We start from the raw sequence: 20,290 nt of genomic DNA on the forward strand, positions 1-20,290 counted from the left end.
TTAAGTCCACCGCACTGGCAGTCCTGACATCCCCATGTTTGGCCTGACAGGTCGTATTAAGGAGGGCGGTAAAAGAGCAAGAGCACATCTGGCCGCAGGATATAGGGCAGATCAGCGGCGACCAGAGTGAACGCGACCCGCCAGAGGAGGCCTGTACTTCCAATCAAAATGAAGACAAGACAGACCAGAGAGAAAGAACAGAGAGAAAGACCAGAGAGAAAGACCAGAGAGAAAGACCAGAGAGAAAGAAGAGAGAGGAAGACCAGAGAGAAAGAACAGAGAGAAAGAAGAGAGAGGAAGACCAGAGAGAAAGACCAGAGAGAAAGAAGAGAGAGGAAGACCAGAGAGAAAGACCAGAGAGAAAGACCAGAGAGAAGAACAGAGAGAAAGAAGAGAGAGGAAGACCAGAGAGAAAGAAGAGAGAGGAAAACCAGAGAGAAAGAACAGAGAAAAAGACTAGAGGGAAAGAACAGAGGGACTGTGCTGCAGTAGACTGCACTGTAATCTCTCCAAACCCACAGATACCGCGCAGCTGGACTCTCCAAGGCAGGCCTCTCAGCGGAGAGCGAGCGCACACTCGGCCTGCCAGAGCAGAGATTGTGTGAGGAGTGTCTGGAGCAGAGTCCAGCTGCTCTCCTGCACGCCTGCCAAGGGCCTGAAAGGTCCGCTTCATCTCTTTCCAAATTAATATTTCAATAACACTTCATTGACAACCTTAATATCACTGGCTTGCAGTGGACAGGGGGGTAGAGGAGGGGTGGGGTGGGGGGTCAGTATCGTTTCCTGTCCCTCTCTCTTCCTGCATGACACATAGTGGTATTTAGGTGTTATTGCACACAGTGGAAACGCTAGTGAGCTAAAGCCCTCAATTGTGGCTTTGGAGCGTAGAGCGGGTGAGCCCGGGGTCTGCAGAGCGCCGAGATCGTTTTTCCTCTGGCCGGGACGGCAGGGTCGTCTATCGTTACACTCTCCCACCAGACCTGGCCACAGGCCCAGCAGAGAGGGCAGACTCTGGTTATGCTGGACTCATTCACAATGGGGCCTTTTGCTGGCATGGTAGATGGCCTTTGCAAACTAGCGAGGGGTTTGAAACTGTGTGTGTGTGTGTGTGTGTGTGTGTGTGTGTGTGTGTGTGTGTGTGTGTGTGTGTGTGTGTGTGTGTGTGTGTGGGTGTGTGTGTGTGTGAGCACATGGCAGTTAGAGCTGTCCCACACAAACAGCCAAAGAAATGAACTAGAATGAAATTAAGTTACGGTACTAAAGTTTCCATTTTTAAATGGTTAAAGAAGGCCGACATGGCTTCTTTTGGTTGCATGAATGGCGCCACATGGCTTAATGGGATAATTATGTCATATTATCTTTCTGGTACTCCTAATATCTGATGTTACATCTAATCTAGGGATAATAAGGATTACTGTTTTTGGTAAAAACAAGGCTAAACAGAGTTTAAGTGTAAGATAATATATAGTAATTACACACCAAAGACAGGAATACAAATGTGCCCAAGTCTCATGGAAAAAGAGACTAATAAGCTAGGCTTTTTGTGTGGATTAGTTGCATTGCATTTTAAAGCCAAGCCGGAGGGAAAGGGGAATATTCCAACCCCTTAAAAATGTGCTTTTCACGAAAATAGGAAGGAAGACCACAAACGTGCTTTAACCCCCTAAAAAGGTGACACTCACAGACCACATCCAAAAGACATTCAGATTCTGCTGAGCTGGCAACCCCAGAAGCGGACAAGAGCAGAGTGGAATAACAGGGCTCTGCTCTGCAGATCCTCCAAAGCAGAGCCCTTCCCAATGCTGTCAGCCCCAGCTCCAGTTAGGTCATTATTTGGTGCTCCGAGCCCCGGTAAAATCATTATTTGGTGATTTAAGCCCCAGCTCCAGTAAAGTCATTATTTGGTGCTCCCAGCTCCAGTAAAGTTATTATTTGGTGCTCCCAGCTCCCTTTAAGTCATTATTTGGTGCTCCCAGCTCCCTTTAAGTTATTATTTGGTGCTCCCAGCTCCCTTTAAGTCATTATTTGGTGCTCCCAGCTCCAGTAAAGTCATTATTTGGTGCTCCCAGCTCCAGTAAAGTCATTATTTGGTGCTCCCAGCTCCAGTAAAGTCATTATTTGGTGCTCCCAGCTCCCTTTAAGTCATTATTTGGTGCTTTAAGCCCCAGCTCCAGTAAAGTCATTATTTGGTGCTTTAAGCCCCAGCTCCCTTTAAGTCATTATTTGGTGCTGCATTTTCAGCCACTCACTTGCCAAAGGGACTCTTATTTTCAATGTGACTATAGGTTAACTAGGTTAACTTTAGAGATGTTCGCCATCATCACCATCAGGCGTAGAAGCAATGAATTCACCTCTGGACATCAACAGGGGCAGAGAATGAGACTGTCTACTGAGACTGTCTACTGAAAGGCTATTAGGATGTGGCAGTGGTATCAGTAGTGATCTGTGTGTGTCGTCATGACGTCATGACCTCAACCCCTCACCCCCTCACCTCTCAGCCCTCAGTACCGCACTGAAGTAGGGGTGGTCCCACGGCATCAGCTCCTGCACAGGGGGAGACACAGGACTGGTTATGAACAGGGGGAACCACAGGACTGGTTATGGCAGAGGGGGAGACACAGCACTGGTTATGGCACAGGGGGAGACACAGCACTATGGTTATGGCAGAGGGGGAGACACAGCACTGGTTATGGCACAGGGGGAGACACAGGACTGGTTATGGCACAGGGGGAGACACAGGACTGGTTATGAACACGGGGAGACACAGCACTATGGTTATGGCACAGGGGGAGACACAGCACTGGTTATGGCACAGGGGAGACACAGCACTGTGGTTATGGCACAGGGGGAGACACAGGACTGGTTATGAACAGGGGGAGACACAGCACTATGGTTATGGCACAGGGGGAGACACAGCACTGGTTATGGCACAGGGGAGACACAGCACTGGTTATGAACAGGGGGAGACACAGCACTATGGTTATGGCACAGGGGGAGACACAGCACTGGTTATGGCACAGGGGAGACACAGCACTATGGTTATGGCACAGGGGGAGACACAGGACTGGTTATGGCAGAGGGGGAAACACAGCACTGGTTATGAACAGGGGGAACCACAGGACTGGTTATGAACAGGGGGAACCACAGGACTGGTTATGAACAGGGGGAACCACAGGACTGGTTATGGCAGAGGGGGAGACACATCACTGGTTATGGCCTGCACTGCTTCAACAGGAAAGTGCTCTTTATCCAGCCACCACAGGCTGTGTGTGTGTGTGTGTGTGTGCAGTTTTTTCACAGTGGATTGTAATGTATCCGAAGATTGTAGGTTCAACCTTAAACCCCAATGGGCATGGACAAAAAAAAAGACTTGCTGAGACTTACCGCATTTTGGGGGTTGAGCTTTGTCTTAAAGTCCCTCATCATTGTAAAGTCCTGTGCCGTCCTGAAACATGAACACAGGTGGTTAAGGTCCTCAGAAGTAACACACACGGATCCGTGCAACACACACACACACACAGCTTCACACAGCTTCATCGACTTTTTCAGATCAAAGGTCGACAGCATTCGCTCTGAGATGTCCAGCTCTCCATCTCTGCTTCCCTCTGACGCCAACACCCTATCTGCAAGTGTGCTGTCTCCCCTGCATCTTGCTGAGGTTCAGGAGAGCCATGTTGAGGAAATCATCAGGAAAATGAAACCCTGTACCTGTACCCTGGACCCCATTCCCACTGCTCTGCTCAAGTCACACATCCCCACTCTCAGTCCTCTCATCACCAAAATTGTCAACCTTTCCCTTCAGTCAGGCTGTGTCTCACCGGCTCTCAAGGTCGCCGTCATCCGTCCCCTTCTCAAGAAGCCCACCCTGGACCCGGAGGTCCTAGCCAACTACCGGCCTATCTCCAACCTTGCCTTCCTGTCCAAAGTGCTAGAGAAGGTAGTTGCTTCTCAACTTCAGGACCACCTCAAACACAACAACCTGTTTGAAAAATTCCAGTCAGGATTCCGTTCAGCCCACAGCACTGAAACCGCCTTGCTCAGGGTGACGAATGACCTGCTGATGACAGCCGATGCAGGATCACCCTCACTCCTCATCCTCCTGGATCTGACTGCTGCATTCGACACAGTGGATCACACAATCCTCCTAGAGCGCCTCCACACCACCATTGGACTGTCAGGCTCTGCACTCAAGTGGTTCCAGTCCTACCTATCTGGCAGAACTGAGTATGTCTCACTGGGAAGATGCAATTCCAGACAGCTCCCTGTCTCCTGTGGTGTTCCACAAGGGTCTGTCCTCGGCCCCATCCTCTTTATTATCTACATGCTCCCCCTCGGCTGTGTTGTCAGCAGACATGGGATGTCCTTCCACTGCTATGCCGATGACACACAGCTGTACATAAAAACTGCCCCAAGCCCCTCTGCTGCCATGTCATGTCTCACTGCCTGTCTTGGGGAGATAAAGGCATGGATGAGAAACAACTTCCTCCAGCTAAACAGCAGCAAAACCGAGGCCCTTCTTGTTGGCACTCCACACCAGGTTCAGTCATCCTCCATAACTCATCTCACCTTCGACAGTCAGGTCATACCCCTCTCCACCACAGTCACAAATCTAGGAGTTAGGTTTGACCCTCACCTCACCTTCAACGAACATATAAAGCATCTGTGCAAAATCTCCTTCTACCATCTCAAAAACATCGCCAAGCTCCGCCCCACTTTAACCCTGCCAGATGCTGAGAAGCTCGTCCACGCCTTCATCTCCTCAAGACTGGACTACTGCAATTCACTGTTCACTGGGATCACTGGCAGGAACATCCAAAAGCTGCAGTACATCCAGAACAGCGCTGCCAGGATCCTGATGAGAGTCAGGAAATACAACCACATAACCCCCATTTTACACTCACTGCACTGGCTCCCTGTCTCATCCCGCATTGACTACAAAGTCCTCCTACTCACCCACCAATGCATAAATGGTCATGCCCCCCCTTACCTGCAAGAACTCATCACCCCCCAAACATCAACCCGCCCCCTCAGATCCAATAACAGTCTGTCCCTGCAGATCCCAAACACCAGGCTACGCACCATGGGCGACCGGGCCTTCGCCGCTGCAGCCCCTCGACTGTGGAACAGCCTCCCGGACCACTTAAGGGCAACACAGACACTAGACTGTTTTAAGACTGGCCTAAAAACCTTTTTATTCATAAAGGCATTTCCTACTTTTTAAAAAATGTATATATTTTCTTAAACTGTCCTTTTGTCCTTTTGCACTCTGAGATTCTGCCTAGAATGAAGAGTGCATAACAAATAAAATGAATTATTATTATTATTACACACACATACCAAAAACAAATCCTGACCGAAATAAGCAGCCCTCATTATACAATTGGTGCACATTACAATGATATCAGTAATAGCAGCTAACACACATTATTACATCCCTTATGGTTGCACTATGTACTTCCACAGTGGCACGTGCATAAAACTAGGGATGCACCGATCCGATATTTGTATCGGTATCGGTACCGATATTGACGACATTTCTAGATCGGGTATCGGTGAAAATGTGCCGATCCAAAAAAAAAAAAAAAAAAAATTTTTTTTTTTTTTTTTTTTTAATATTTATACTTGAATCCTATTCCTACTACCTTGCTGCTTTGATAATTCAATTTACCTCACGGGATTAATACAAGTTTATCTATCTATCTGTCTATTGGCTGATCTATTCAGTGTAATTCTATGCTGTGCGCTGTGAGTGACGTCATACAAAAGCAACACGCCGTGCAGAGCTCAGTGTTTACAAAATGGAGCGAGCGAAAGGATCTGCTATCTGGAGCTATTTATTATTTTATTATTTATTTTGTTTTACATTGTATTTTGAATCCCTAATTGCACTGACTGAACCAGTCACACTATATTTATATGATTAAGATTGTTTTACTGGTGCAAAATGATTAAACAAATTAGTAATTCAGTACATTTATATCTGTTTATTTGTTTTTTTTTACATAGGAAAGAAATGTTTAAGTCAAGTCTCATGATCCCAGATCTCCCCCAATGAAACTTACAGTTTGTTACCATCATTTCGCTTTTTTTTTTTTATATCGGTATGGGATCGGTATCGGCCGATACTAAACCTCAGATATCGGTATCGGTATCGGAGGTGAAAAAAGCGGATCGGTGCATCCCTACATAAAACCTACATATGTATGTAACAGGTCTGGAGAATTTGGTAGTTCTTTTACTGTTTTTATATTATGGTACGATCCTATGTGTAACAACAGTGAAGTTAATCTAATCTTGTCTAATGATACATTTACATATGATAAATACTTGCTCTTGTAACCCTGCTGTTGTAAACTTAATGGGATGGACTGCCACCTAGTGGCCACACTGTTGTCAGGACTACTTTACAAAAACATCTTAAACCAGGTTATTCACATATTATTACATAGTTTTGACACACTCCAAAACCATAGACTTTCCAGCCAGTAGAACTCTTTCCATGACATGACAGGGTGTCACCTTACTTGTCTGAGAGCTTGTCTGTGAGAAGCTGCAGGAAGTTCATGACAGCTTCTGCAGAGCACAAATAATATGTATGGTCAGTCATCACTGTTACAAGTAGAGACAGCAGCATGTTTACACCATAACCACTATAACTGAATTCTTCCTCTCTGATACACAAGGCGCTTTATACAAATAATCGTCACCTAAGACTCCATCTTTAGTCTATGAGGACTGACGTACAGGCATTAAAAGGTACAGTCCGCGATTCTGGTAAATTGTTGATATCTGAGCTCAACAGCCAATCAAATTACACCCCTCCCTTCAATGCTCCTGAAGCACCGTGTTGATTGGCTGGAATAGTGCACGGCTCGGAGCCAGTATGTTTGTTTCTCATTTACAGAGCCAGTTTTTTTTTTGTACAGACACAAAACCGTCGGAGGACCATTCACTGAGGTCAGGGGTCAGAGAGCAATTCACTTTGGGTCAGTCCCTTTTTTTTTATTTTTTTTATTTTGTATTTGTTGCTCTCAATTTCATTTATCATGGTTGATGCTTAATAGTGGAGAAGGAGATTGACAAACTGTTGTGATTCACTTTGGGTCAGTCCCTTTTTAAAAAAAAAAAAAAAATTTGTATTTGTTGCTCTCAATTTCATTTATCATGGTTGATGCTTAATAGTGGAGAAGGAGGTTGACAAACTGTTGTGATTCACTTTGGGTCAGTCCCTTTTAAAAAAAAAAAAAATATTTTGTATTTGTTGCTCTCAATTTCATTTATCATGGTTGATGCTTAATAGTGGAGAAGGAGATTGACAAACTGTTGTTTGACCCAAAGGTGCACCATAGTGGAATTGCCGACTGCACTCTTTCAAAGCCGCCGTGGCTTACCTGGGCTTTTGGCCATGGTCCCCTTCAGGGCCCTGTGTCCGTAGGAGTCGTAGCCCACCAGTTTGGCCAGCTGGTTCCTGCACAGCAACAGCTCCTCCAGCGTGTTCATGAGGTTGGCGTTCGGGTAGAGGAAGATCTTGTAGGCCACCTCTCGAACCTGAGGGGGAGAAACAGGTGTGGGGAAGGGGGCTTAGGTGGAGACCAAAGAGTAACATAAGGAACAATGGCACTGTGAAAGACCCCAGGAAAATAAGTGTGTGCTGGATAAATTCACATTTTGTCATTTCATAAACTATGTATCCAAAGCTATTTAGGTTCAAATGCTTAACAACAACAACAACAACAACAACAACATGTATGACCACAACAACAACAACAAAAGCATATGTAGAATAACAATCCTTATCTTTGTTTTTGATTTTAAAGATGTAATTAGATCTATACATTTGTGGATGAGAGTGCGTCTGTGTGCTTGTACACACTTGTCAAATGACGTAAATAGACTCCATCACAAGAAAACACTGAGCTGGTAGACCCGTGGCATACAAAGAAGATGAGGGAGAAGAGGAGAGGTTCCTTACCAGGTCGTCACTGGCATCTGCGTGAAACCCGCTGACATGGATGTAGCGGTTGTCTTTGGAGAAGTGGTGCTGGATGTGGCTCGGCAGCGCCTGCCTCTCGATCTTATTGGGCGTGTGAGAGCCATACAGAAACTCGTTGTTCAGGTCAAGAAGCCTCACGTTGAGGTTGACCGCTTCTTTGCGCTTTTAAGACAAGGTGGCAAAAAAGCATCGACACAGAAACACAAACATAAAGTTAAACACAAATAAAAACACTATTGCCATCCGTATTGACAGACCATTACACATTTAGATAATCAATCCATTTCTGAGATACACCTGATCCAATGAATGTGTGTGTGTGTGTGTGTGTGTGTGTGTGTGTGTGTGTGTGTGTGTGTGTGTGTGTGTGTGGGAGGGGGGGGGGGGGGGGGGGGGGGGGGGGGGGGGGGGGTACACAGAAGAAGAATTCCAACGTACCTTTTTTTCGTTGAGGTGAATCCCGCTGATCTCAAAGTCAAACATGAACAGCTCGGCCACTCTCCTGCAACACAAGCCATGCTCACATTAAACCCTACACTCTCCTGCAACACAAGCCATGCTCACATTAAACCCATTAAACCCATGCTCGGATACACCCTACGCTGCATCACTTGCGCGCTGCATTCCTGCAGCTCAGCTTATCAAGGGCATGAGTCTGACCCCCAGGGAGCAGAGCGAGCATACCGCTACACCGTACATCCTGCCTGTTATACCGCTCTCTTTGAATACCTGCTAATCACCTGCTAGCCTCTAGCAGTATTTCATATCCTGCCTGTTTATAGTTTTCTGTTTGCCTTTATCTGAAACCATCTCAAGGTATTCACTAAGCCCTGTGTGGGGTCTATAGCGCTGGCTATACCTACTGTAAATTAAACAGATCACAGTTATAGGCCAACAGAACAGACAAATATATCGTTGTAATATAAGCTATAAACTATACTATTATAACTATAATATATAAAGGATATTACCTGACACTGTGTATTATATATGTAATGTGTAACATATGTATTACAACAGGAAAAACACACTCAGTTTCTCAAGCGAACGCATGACGAGCTTTTCTCCCACACCTTGTTTCTGGGTCCAAGCTGTTCATAACGTCTTTGCTGTCCAACAGATTCTTTAAGCTCCTACAGAGGTCCACATTGGTGTTAAGCCTGTGGGCAAAACAAAAATAAACTGTTCAACCAAATGTCACCCTCATTAAAAATGTTTAAAGCTTGAAAAAAAAAAAAAGGTTGGACCTACTTCTCAACCATGGTCCCAATCTGTATACAGGTCTTTTCAGCAGCTTCCCGATAGGCTGGATCAGGGTGAGCTACTTTCACAAAGTCAGCCTTTAAGAACCGCACAACAAATCACAATTACATAAGCAATCACGTAATTAACAGTAATAATTACATAAGTATTAACCTCACATTAAGATCCCTTCAGTCAAAACTGTAATGTCTGAAAGAACACAGTAATGTATGAAAGAACACAAAAGCACATTGCTACAAAATGCATACACTAATAAAACGCAAACAATAGTTTGAGTGAACACAGTATGTCACAATTGCACATCTCTACAGTAAGGCACAAATTGATCAAACTCATATAAAAATGAATGTATGAGGGAACACAATACAGGACAAATGTTCATCTCTACAGTAAAGAACAAGTTCTTTACCAGATCTGCCACTTTGCACAGTGTGTCGGAGAGTTGGTCGAAGGTTTTCACGGTGACCGCTCCGGGGGGGCTGCGGCAGACTTTCTCCACCAGCTGCTCTGTCTCCCGAAGAGCCCTGTCCTGGACCACCGCGAAGCCATCGGGGGAACTGAGTTCCGGTACACCAAACAGGCCCTTGACCACCAGGTGACAAGGTTGAATTAGTAAATGTTAAATATCATACGTGTTTGAGACAAGATCGTTAATTGAAGCATTACTTCATTGATTCACGGCATCACAAACTTGGTGAGGAAAAACAATGCTACGTACCACGTTCTTCTCAAAGAGTTCGAGTCTTTTCTGTGTCTTGGCATTGAAGGCAGCTCCAACAGGTGACCAGGTAGTGACTTTTCTGATCACTGAAGACGCTCCTCTGTTTCGCAAAACTGACAACAATCGTTTGCAAGCTGACATAGTGGCGAATGTGCTGGGGCTCTTTTTGTTGGATGGTAGGATACATAAGATTTCAAAACAAAAGTAAAAACATTAATATGACATAACGAATATAATCATAACGAAAGTAGCCTACAGAGTGATGAATTTAACCTTGTTCTATGTCAACCACTAGCTATTGACGTTAGACAACTTACAACCAATGCAGCGTGTTAGGTCGCTCCGTTAACGTCAGTCAAACGAAGGAAGTATTCCACAGCATAGAACGAGCCTGGAAGAAAATTCATCGGTTAATGTTATTGCCGACAAACCATTAAAACTGTCCTTTAAAACTGGCTTCCTCGTCTTACCAAGAGCTACATATTGCTTTCACATGGATGAGTACAGAGGTCGCAGACTGATGACATCACAGTTTCCCCACTCTCCCCCCCAAGCCAGTGCAAAACCCTGATCAAGCTCAGTAACTATGTTATCTTAAATGTGCGAAGTATAAATGTTTGTGTTCTTTCCTCTGCATTTATTGGCAACTACTAATAGTCTCAACATTCTAGGTGGGTAATCCAACATAATTCTGGGTAATCCATCACAATAGTGACCGTTTCGCCCCTGTGTGTGTTTGTTTGTTTGTCTGTTTGTCAGCAGGATTACGCAGAAATGCATGGACCGATTCCCATCAAACTTTGTGGGGAGAATAATTAATTAGATTTTCAGATGTCAAGGTCAAAGGTCAAGGTCACAAGGCGGAGGTTTGCGTTCTCTGAATGCTCCCATTCTTGTTTTGATCTAATACACTGTATTTGCCTATTTTTTTTTCAATATTTCCGACGAGACTCACTCCAAAGGCATGACTGTTGATCTGTTTTAGTCACAAAATGTAGCCCCTTACTCCTGTGTAATACATTGTAATTAAAGTGGTGGTTATAAGAAAAGGACATTAGTCAAAAATGTCATTACATGAATGCGTTCATAACACCCACCCCTCTTGTACAAAGACACACATCCTCTTCAACACACACACGCACTGACACAAACGGTTGCATCCTGTTGAAATATGAAGTATACACGTATATTTAATACTAAAATATACAAATATGCAGAACACTAGAACTTCTTCCCAATATGATTCATAATACAAATAAAAATATCCCTGAATTAAAACAGATTCACAGTATTTGCTCTGTGCACAGAGTGTGTGTGTCTACACCACCTCTGCCATAGAGTCACTTTCACTTTTTTTTTTTTAATAACCTCTAACCCAACCCAAGGCACATTGAGAATAGCATAGTTTCACAAATCTGAGATGATTCTTCAATAAATAAACTGGTAACCACACAGCAATACACCTCAACTTAACCTAATCAACAGGTAAAAGGGGTGGCATATGATTTAATGCCTCTCTTAATATTTGTGACACTTATAACACTTTAGACCGTAAGATTAATAAATGGACAGATGGACCACCTCTGCATTTGACCCATTCAGGGTAGTGACACACACAGCACCCATTGAACACACACAGTGAAGTGAAGTTACACACTTTGGCGGCGCCCAGGGAGCAGTGATCGGGGTTAGGTGCCTTGCTCAAGGGCACTTCAGCCGTGGATGTGGGCATGGGAGAGCAGTGCTCTACCACTTGTTATTCTTAACACAACTACCTATCAAAACAACCATTCAAGCCAAGCCCTTGGATGAGAAAAGAACCCTGGAGACATAATGAATGTGTGTGTGTTTGTACATCTGTAGCATGATACCTCCAGGTAGCTTAGCCCTGATGAGCATTAACTATTTACCTTTCCTGTACTGTGAGCTACTTAAGGTACGTCTCTGCTAGATACATGAAGGTACATCTAACACAGTGAGCTGCATCCTGCTTTCGCGTAGCTTATCATGATTATATTCATCTTACAAACTACCAGTATGAGCCAGCTAACAGTGATCAGCTAACACAGTAGTCAAATCAAGTCTACCTTTCAGAAAACTACACAGAAATAAATTCCTTCTTCCAGTGAACCCAAATCTCAATAACAAAAGCTTAATTCCACATTAAGTCCAGATATCCTCATGTTTGGCCTGACAGGTCGTATTAAGGAGGGCTGTTAAATCAAGAGCTCATCTGGCCGCAGGATTTGGGGCAGATCAGCGGCGACCAGAGTGAACGCGACCCGCCAGAGGAGACCTGTACTTCCAATCAAAATGAAGAGAAAGAACAGAGAGAAAGAACAGAGAGAAAGAAGAGAGAGAGAAAGAAGAGAGAGAAAGAACAGAGGAGGAACTGTGCTGCAGTAGACTGCACTGTAATCTCTACAGACCCACAGATACCGAGCAGCTGGACTCTCCGGCCAGCCAGAGCAGAGATTGTGTGAGGAGTGTGTGAGGAGTGTGTGAGGGGTGTGTGAGGGGTGTCTGGAGCAGAGTCCAGCTGCTCTCCTGCACGCCTGCCAAAGGCCTGAGAGGTCCGCTTCATCTCCTTCCAAATTAATATTTCAATAACACTTCATTGACAACCTTAATATCACTGGCTTGCAGTGGACAGGGGGGTAGAGGGGGGGTGGGGGGGTCAGTATCGTTTCCTGTCCCTCTCTCTTCCTGCATGACACATGAAAACGCTAGTGAGCTAAAGCCCTTCATTGTGGCTTTGGAGCGTAGAGCGGGTGAGCCCGGGGTCTGCAGAGCGCAGAGATCGTTTTTCCTCTGGCCGGGACGGCAGGGTCGACTAACGTTACACTCTCCCACCAGACCTGGCCACAGGCCCAGCAGAGAGGGTGGAGGGAGGGCAGACTCTGGTTTTGCTGGACTCATTCACAATGGGGCCTTCTGCTGGCATGGTAGATGGCCTTTGCAAACTAGCGAGTGTGTCTGTGTCTGTGTGTGTGTGTGTTGGAAAGGGTGTGTGTCCTTGTACAAGTGGGGTGTGTCTGCACAAGGCAGTTTGAGCTGTCCGGGGACACACAACAGCCAAAGAAATAAACTAGAATTAAATTAAGTTAATAAAGTTTCCATTTTAGATTGTGCTAGTCTGGCATGAGTTGTTTTTGTTTCATAAACTGCAGATTGTGAGTCATGTCACAGGGGACTTTTCTAATCTGCTACTATTAATATCTGCTGGCAGATCTGAGCTGGGGGAACATATGAGTTTGTAGATGTTGTACTTTAATGCACTGTAATATTTTTTTGTATTTGTGATCTTTATAGTGCCCGCCTGGCACACACTGTTAGGGGCATGGTGGTGCTTTGGTTGGCACTGAAACCATTTATTGCTCAAAGTTTTCTTTCCTGATGCATTGTATTTGCACTATGCGTTGTGGACTGGTCTTAAACTGGATTGTTTGATGTGACGCAAGTTATAAAAATGTAGTGAACTACAAATTTGAGGCTCAATGTGTTTATTATGTCATACTATCTTTCTGGTACTCCTAAAATCTGATGTTACATCTAATCTAGGGATAATTAGGATTACGGTTTTGGGTCAAAACAAGGCTAAACAGAGTTAAAGTGTAAGATAATATATAGTAATTATACACCAAAGACAGGAATACAAATGTGCCAAAGTCTCACGGAAAAAGAGACTAATAAGCTAGGCTTTTTGTCTGGATTAGTTGCATTGCATTTTAAAGCCAAGACAGAGGGAAAGGGGAATATTCCAACCCCTTAAAAATGTGCTTTTCACGAAAAAGGAAGGAAGACCACAAACGTGCTTTAACCCCCTAAAAAGGTGACACTCACAGATCACATCCAAAAGACATTCAGATTCTGCTGAGCTGGCAACCCCAGAAGTGGACAAGAGCAGAGTGGAATAACAGGGCTCTGCTCTGCAGATCCTCCAAAGCAGAACCCTTCCCAATGCTGTTAGCCAGCTCCAGTAAATCCAGACATTTGGTTTCAGCCTATACTCAAGGTTTCTGGGGGTGTTCTTTTTTTTGTAAGTAGGACAAACGTTCTTGAAGCGGTTTGGCAAAACTTCAGTTTTATTCCACCTGCAGATTAGTAGTAGTGGTTGTAGATATAGTTAGCCTGACGATGTCATACTCATAATTCTAGTCAGAATATGAGTCTGATGCTGCTCCATTGAGCTGTGATTATGGGGTGTGTTTTAACGAACCAGGAAAAAAAATGCCTCTTCGCTCTGATACCTAGAAGCAATCTAGGGCAACGTAGTATGACCATCTGATACATAAAAGTATCACCACAGGCTGTATGTTTGTGCATGGATGGAGCGCAGCTCTGACTGCATTCCGTTTTTCACTATGGACTGAATGGAATGCATTTGACCTTAAATCTCATCATTCAAGAACAAGTGTGATGGCTACTTAGCTCAGAGTAGCCATAACACAGGGAAGACAGGACACCGTCGGGTACGTTTTAAACAATTAACATTTATTAACAACAAGACAATAGTCAGTAAGTGATATGGACGGTAAAGTAAAGTGTCATGTAAGTCAGTATGGTAGACTATGTGTAATGCATATAACTAAGGCAATGAGAATCCTTCAGCCAGCGCTCCAACGTCCAGCTAGAGCAGAAGAGAGTTCCGAGTCTGAGGTTCCCGGGACACCTCTATATAGGGATGGCCATTGGCATGGAGCCCCGCCCCTCATCATCAACAGCTTGTGCTCACCAGTTCCTCCTACAGGTTGAACATAGCATACACAGGGGACATGAACGCACAGAACCACAGAGTGGTAGGAAGAGGCGTAACCCCTAACGGCATAGCAGAGCCGGGTCGTCACACAAGGAAGTCAGATGCAAGACTATTTAAGGGAAATTGAACTCTTCTCTCTCCTAAATTCAGACATTAGAGATCTGTCTATTTGTCAATTTGCCATGTGTCTGATGCCTCAGACAGTCATCGATGACACTAGCTGAGACTTTCCGCATTTATGGGTGTGGGCTTTGCCTTCATGTCCCTCATCATTGTAAAATACTGTGTCTTCCTCCTGGAACATAAACACAGGTGGTTGATGTCCTCAGCAGTAACACACACTGTAAGTAGGCCTACAGCATACTAAGACATACAAATAATAATCCTGAACAAAGGCCAGCCCTCATTGTAGGGGGTGTTCATATTATGCTAATACCTTCACATAATATCAGCTAAAAGACATTAATACATTTTCATATTGTTAACATGATATAGGCTACTGTTCCAAATTGAGATCAAAAGTACGTCCACAATCGTCGAGGGTACAAGGCCTGGAAACTTTAACAGTTATTTCACTGTGTGCAATGACAATTGAGCTAAATCAAATTTTATCTAATGATACATTAAATACTATTTGTGATAATAACTGGTCAACTGAAACCCTAAACAAGGTTCGGGAAGAGCCCACTTCCGCTTCCCTCTTTACCTGTAGACCACATTACACATCATCACGCGTTCCGCGAATCCCATCTAATCCCCATTCTCCTCCTTTTCACTAGAAACTAAACTCATGTTACCCCTTATCCATAGGGTGTGTCAGCGGACATCACCATCAGCCGTTCTCCGCTATGTGCATCCTATGATCACGGCCCTCTACTAAGCCAAACATGTTTATTACTAGCGCTCTAAACGAATCAAATCGGAATGATGGGTGAACTAATTAAATGGGGGGTAGGCTACTCTCCAACTTAATGGAAGGCACTGCCATCTAGTGGACAAACCGTTGACAGAGCTACTTTGCAAAACGTCTCCGAGGGAATGGAGTGAGACTGCTCCTCCACATATTATTACACTCCAAAGATTTGACATACTAAAACTATAGTAGTTCCAGTTAGTAGAACTATTTACATGACATGACAAGATGTCACCTTACTCTGAGAGCTTGTCTGTGAGAAGCTGCAAGAAAATCATATCATCATATTTACGGTCAGGTGAAGACAGAATGTATATTTAATAATACCATGAACAATATAACTGAAAGTCTGTCTGTCTGTCTGATATAAAAGGTGCATGAAACCAATCGAACTTCACTTTGCACTCCGTCTGAGCAGTGATCTCCTATGCCACTGAAGGGTGGCACTTATGAGCTGTCTTTTGTGAGCAGTACTGGCAAAGGCCAAAGACAAGAATTCCTGTTATGTACTTTGTCAGCATAGACATAGCTGTCTTACACACAAGCCATACAGTTGCACTGAATCAGTCTATATGTACTATTGACTAAGCATGCTATTGAAGTAGGCAAATCCAGACAAAGTAAGATATTTAATTTGATAAATTACCCTGCGTTTTCTGTATGTTATTGGTGTGTTAAATCATCAATGTGTTAATTACCGCTGTATTATTAAATTCTTATTTAATTATATTTACCTTATATAGTATAGTAGATTTGTACAGTGTGCATTCATTGTGTGTGTTTCTGCACGTTATGTGTGTTTTTTGGCATTTGTGAATTGCTGCTGCCACACTGAAGTTTCCCATACTCTATCTATCTATCCCTGCATCTATCTATCTATCTATCTATCTATCTATCTATCTATCTATCTATCTATCTATCTATCTATCTATCTTTTACAACACAGAGGAACTGCTACATGTGTCTAATGTTCTGTGGTCACTGCTACATTCCCTCTGGATACCTATACTGATGAGTAGGTCATTCATGACTGACCTTTGAACTTTCAATCATCATGAGCAAATGTGTTTGGGCAAGGGTATGAAATAACACATCAGTTATTTTATCCCTTTTAAAAGACTTCATATTTATTATCACGGATTAAAAACACATTTTAATAATAGGCTACACGTGCCAGGAACTTTGATTAGGCACAATTGAAGAATAATAACGTGATCTCTCTAGTTCATAGGTATCCATATAATGGTATTATAGGCATCCATAGAAATCGCCTAGACCCATGGCTCATATAAATGTTGAGGAGAAGACAGCGAATACGGCTTTGATATTTCCCTCGGGCTCTCCTTATGCTTCCCCTTAAAGCCCTCAACTCCGTCTCCAAGGTTTCATGGACAAGCTCAAGAGCCGATAAGTCCCTTAGGCTACTGATTCACCACGGATCCCTCGCCAACCGTCACGGTGTTATTCCTCTGTAAACAACTTAGTATTGAATCAAAGTGACACTGAAAGCTAGGATGTTTTGTTCAAATACAAGCAGGACAGATACGTCAAACCGCTGTAAACTACTGTTGCCCCCCACAAACCAATTTCCCGATAAGCTACAACATAGAAGTAACGCACAGAAAGATTGAGACGCACACCGTGATCTTATAACAAAGTAGGCTACTGGCGTACAGCCAATCGCACGGAAACTAGAGAATATGTTTTTAAAATATGCGCTGTTTAAAACACACATATTTACTTAACACAATGCGTATGTGTGATCATGATATTGGACGGGGGTGTTGTGTGCGCATCTCTGCTGCAGCTTTAAGACAGGCAGCATGCCTGCCGCGATGATGCCCGCAGTCCTGAACTTGTTCTGAGGTGCCGTGGCAGAACGCGTCAATTCACCACTCATAATTACGTTTTTGACCTGTTAGACTCAAGCAGGCTTTACACTCAAGGCACATTTCACGTTTTAAGCCCCCCGGAAGCACCGGCTCTACTCTTATACCAAGTGGTGTCGCATGATCCACAAGGTGGGAAGGGGGAGCAAGGAGAACGGCCCGCACTTTGGCAGAGGGATGCCGCGCCAGAGACGCAGGCAACGGTGAGACCATCGCTATCGATTTACTGCGGCAGCTGATGTTACAGAATGTACTCTGTTCTACAATGCATGACCGGCTGTGATTATGGGGTGTTTAAGACTGCATGCCAGTCTTGCGTGCATTTGTATTTGCAAGCTGTTGATTGGCTTGAAATACATACATTAAACTGTAAACAGTGTGTAAACAACAACAACAACAGCCCTGTGCACAATTAATCGTGCATGTTGCCCTCTAGAAAACTGAAGTGACTAGACAACTGTAAAGTGCTGGAAATCCTTGACGGAGGTTAGATGATGTCATTGTCCAACGTTGCACATCCTACTGCACCACACGAAGAATGACTACACAAATAAAGCATAGGTGATTTCCCATAGCCGACAGCCTGATTTAACAATAAAGACTAGACTATCAAAGGAGTTAGGTAAACAGGCTATGGAACAGAGAGGACAAATTAATAGACTAAATGTAAATATATTTTCTCGATCTAGAGCTATAGTGTAAAAATGAAAAATAATCATCCTAACAATCAGATGGCTTAATGAAAGTAACAGCCTATGCGCTATTTTAACTGAGTTTACCCTCAGTGTGTATAAAATAATAATTATTGTTTTGTGCAGGTGCAAGTGCATGCGCGATTACTGTAGGCAGTAGCTGGGACATGTGGTTGCCCACTGCATCATGCATATTTGATGCGATCGCCTACAACTACCGACATTCATTGCGGTTCCTTAGCCTACCATTCGCTCAGGAGCCGCAGTGAATAGGCTACCTCATATGATATAGATACATTAGACGCAAAATAGCCTTTGAAGGAATTACCACGAGGGAAAACAGCAATGTAACGGCTAACATGTATTCTATTTTTGTCACTTACAGGAACAGGCAAATCATCTGAATCACCGCTAGCTGGACTTCTTTCAGAGGAGTGCCAAAAAACACATGACTGGATAGTCTGAATATACAGCGGATAACTTACCAAGCCGCAGCAGTACATTGTGGGAGGCGGGTCTTGGAGGAAAATACTTTCAAATAAAGCCTATAACAGCAGTACCATGGGCTGATTCTCGTAGATCCGAAGAAGTTGAATAACAAAACAAACACAAATGAAGAGGAACAGGACCCGGTAGCATTCTAGCAGTTAACGGTTTGCATGGTACGCTAGACAGCTGATTTTTTTCGGGTGGAGAGTGCCTGCGTTTTATGCAGTTGAAACCACACGAATGAATGCTGTACTTGGATACATAGGGAGATAGCGGCTGAGAAGCCATGGCAGCCAGTGGAGATCTTTGGTAAGTTTAAATAAGTTCATATGGAATCCATTTTGAAGTACGAATTTGCAGCCTGGATCATCATAAGCTTTAGCTAATGGACTGTCACCAGAACCGTGTTGAGGTCAGCAGCCGGTGATTAGTATGAAATGTTGGTGTCAAACGAACTTCAAATAACAGCAACGTGTAGTCACACCACACATCATCACTGATGCTAAAATCTTTTGTCACTCAGCAACTCTCTTTAAGTCTTTATGTGTGACAGATCTGAAACATCTGTGATTTCGTAAACGACCAAATTGTCTTCTCTCAAAATGACACTAAAGTAGGCCTATTTTCCATTGAATGATAAGTGAAATGCATTTGTGCTGTGTAAAGTCAGGAAAATGCGTTTAGAAGGCTTTCGGGTGACAGTCGTGCAGTTTTCATAAACCCTATCCCCAGAAAGCCCCGCCCTTCTTTGAAATACGCTGAGCCGTGAAGGTCCGGCTACTTGCGGGATGTCCCGCTAAGGACAGCGTTTCTTTCGGCTGCCCATTGTTCTTTAACGGTGATGCACTAAGCACTACAACTGATTCATAGCTTCAATCGTCTCCAATGGCGTGGGCCTGGATTAATAACTACTCATCACAATACATCATAAGATAAATGCAGCACCTTGTAGGTGTCTGGCATCCATTTGACACAATTCGTTCGGTTCAAATGGCCTTTTGCTTTCGCAGTATACATTTCAAAGTATGAGACAATTCGGCTGTCTGCGTTTTGTTTTGCGCAGCACTATTGGGATCTCCTCTTTGGCAGAAGCTGATAGCCACAATGCCAGCCAAAGTGGCACAACTGCGCTAAAAGATGAACCACATCACTGATAGTATGAATTTAGTTCCGCAAAGAAAGGGTTAAGAGGAGAATGTTGACATAGAAACAATGCTGATACTGTTTAATGTGTGTGTGTGTGTGTGTGTGTGTGTGTGTGTGTGTGTGTCTGTATTAGTAGCTGTCTACAAACACCCAGTCCCTGTGAAACTGTAACGTGTGTAGCAGTAACTCTGCATCCTGAACCACAAATGACGCAAATAAGATGACTCACAGCGATAACGAGAAACGGAGTCTTCTTGCCATGCCGTTAGAAGTACATTATTTCTCTGTGTCCAGAAGCATTCTTCATTTCTGACAACAAAACCAGTATGGTGCACCTGTAGCGGTCTCTAACCGAGGTAGAGGGTATAATGTTGCAACCTGAAAAAGATGTGTTGCAAAAGCAATGGGATTGATCCTATGCTAAA

At 43.9% G+C, this 20,290-nt stretch overlaps 2 protein-coding genes across 2 annotated transcripts in view; one reads left to right on the forward strand and one right to left on the reverse strand.

Moving 5' to 3' along the window:
* The window catches only part of LOC308370189 (mitochondrial intermediate peptidase-like), a 56,009-nt gene extending 45,522 nt beyond the window's left edge, over window positions 1-10,487 (reverse strand). The window contains exons 1-12 of the mRNA XM_080844790.1: window positions 10,448-10,487; window positions 10,295-10,368; window positions 9,975-10,139; window positions 9,666-9,839; window positions 9,245-9,333; window positions 9,067-9,153; window positions 8,432-8,495; window positions 7,973-8,155; window positions 7,392-7,548; window positions 6,525-6,573; window positions 3,385-3,445; window positions 2,492-2,544 (exon numbers count right to left, since the gene is read on the reverse strand). Coding sequence (XP_080700916.1) covers window positions 2,492-2,544; window positions 3,385-3,445; window positions 6,525-6,573; window positions 7,392-7,548; window positions 7,973-8,155; window positions 8,432-8,495; window positions 9,067-9,153; window positions 9,245-9,333; window positions 9,666-9,839; window positions 9,975-10,118 — 1,061 coding nt within the window. The 5' untranslated portion in view covers window positions 10,119-10,139; window positions 10,295-10,368; window positions 10,448-10,487. The remainder of the gene's footprint in view (window positions 1-2,491; window positions 2,545-3,384; window positions 3,446-6,524; window positions 6,574-7,391; window positions 7,549-7,972; window positions 8,156-8,431; window positions 8,496-9,066; window positions 9,154-9,244; window positions 9,334-9,665; window positions 9,840-9,974; window positions 10,140-10,294; window positions 10,369-10,447) is intronic.
* An 8,272-nt stretch (window positions 10,488-18,759) lies between these two features.
* sacs (sacsin molecular chaperone) overlaps window positions 18,760-20,290 on the forward strand; it is a 33,644-nt gene continuing 32,113 nt past the window's right edge. The window contains exon 1 of the mRNA XM_080844786.1: window positions 18,760-19,028. Within this exon, the coding sequence (XP_080700912.1) occupies window positions 19,006-19,028 (23 nt within the window). The 5' untranslated portion in view covers window positions 18,760-19,005. The remainder of the gene's footprint in view (window positions 19,029-20,290) is intronic.

The sequence above is a fragment of the Sprattus sprattus genome (genome assembly GCF_963457725.1).
Source record: "Sprattus sprattus genome assembly, chromosome: 9".
Lineage (NCBI taxonomy): Eukaryota > Metazoa > Chordata > Actinopteri > Clupeiformes > Clupeidae > Sprattus > Sprattus sprattus.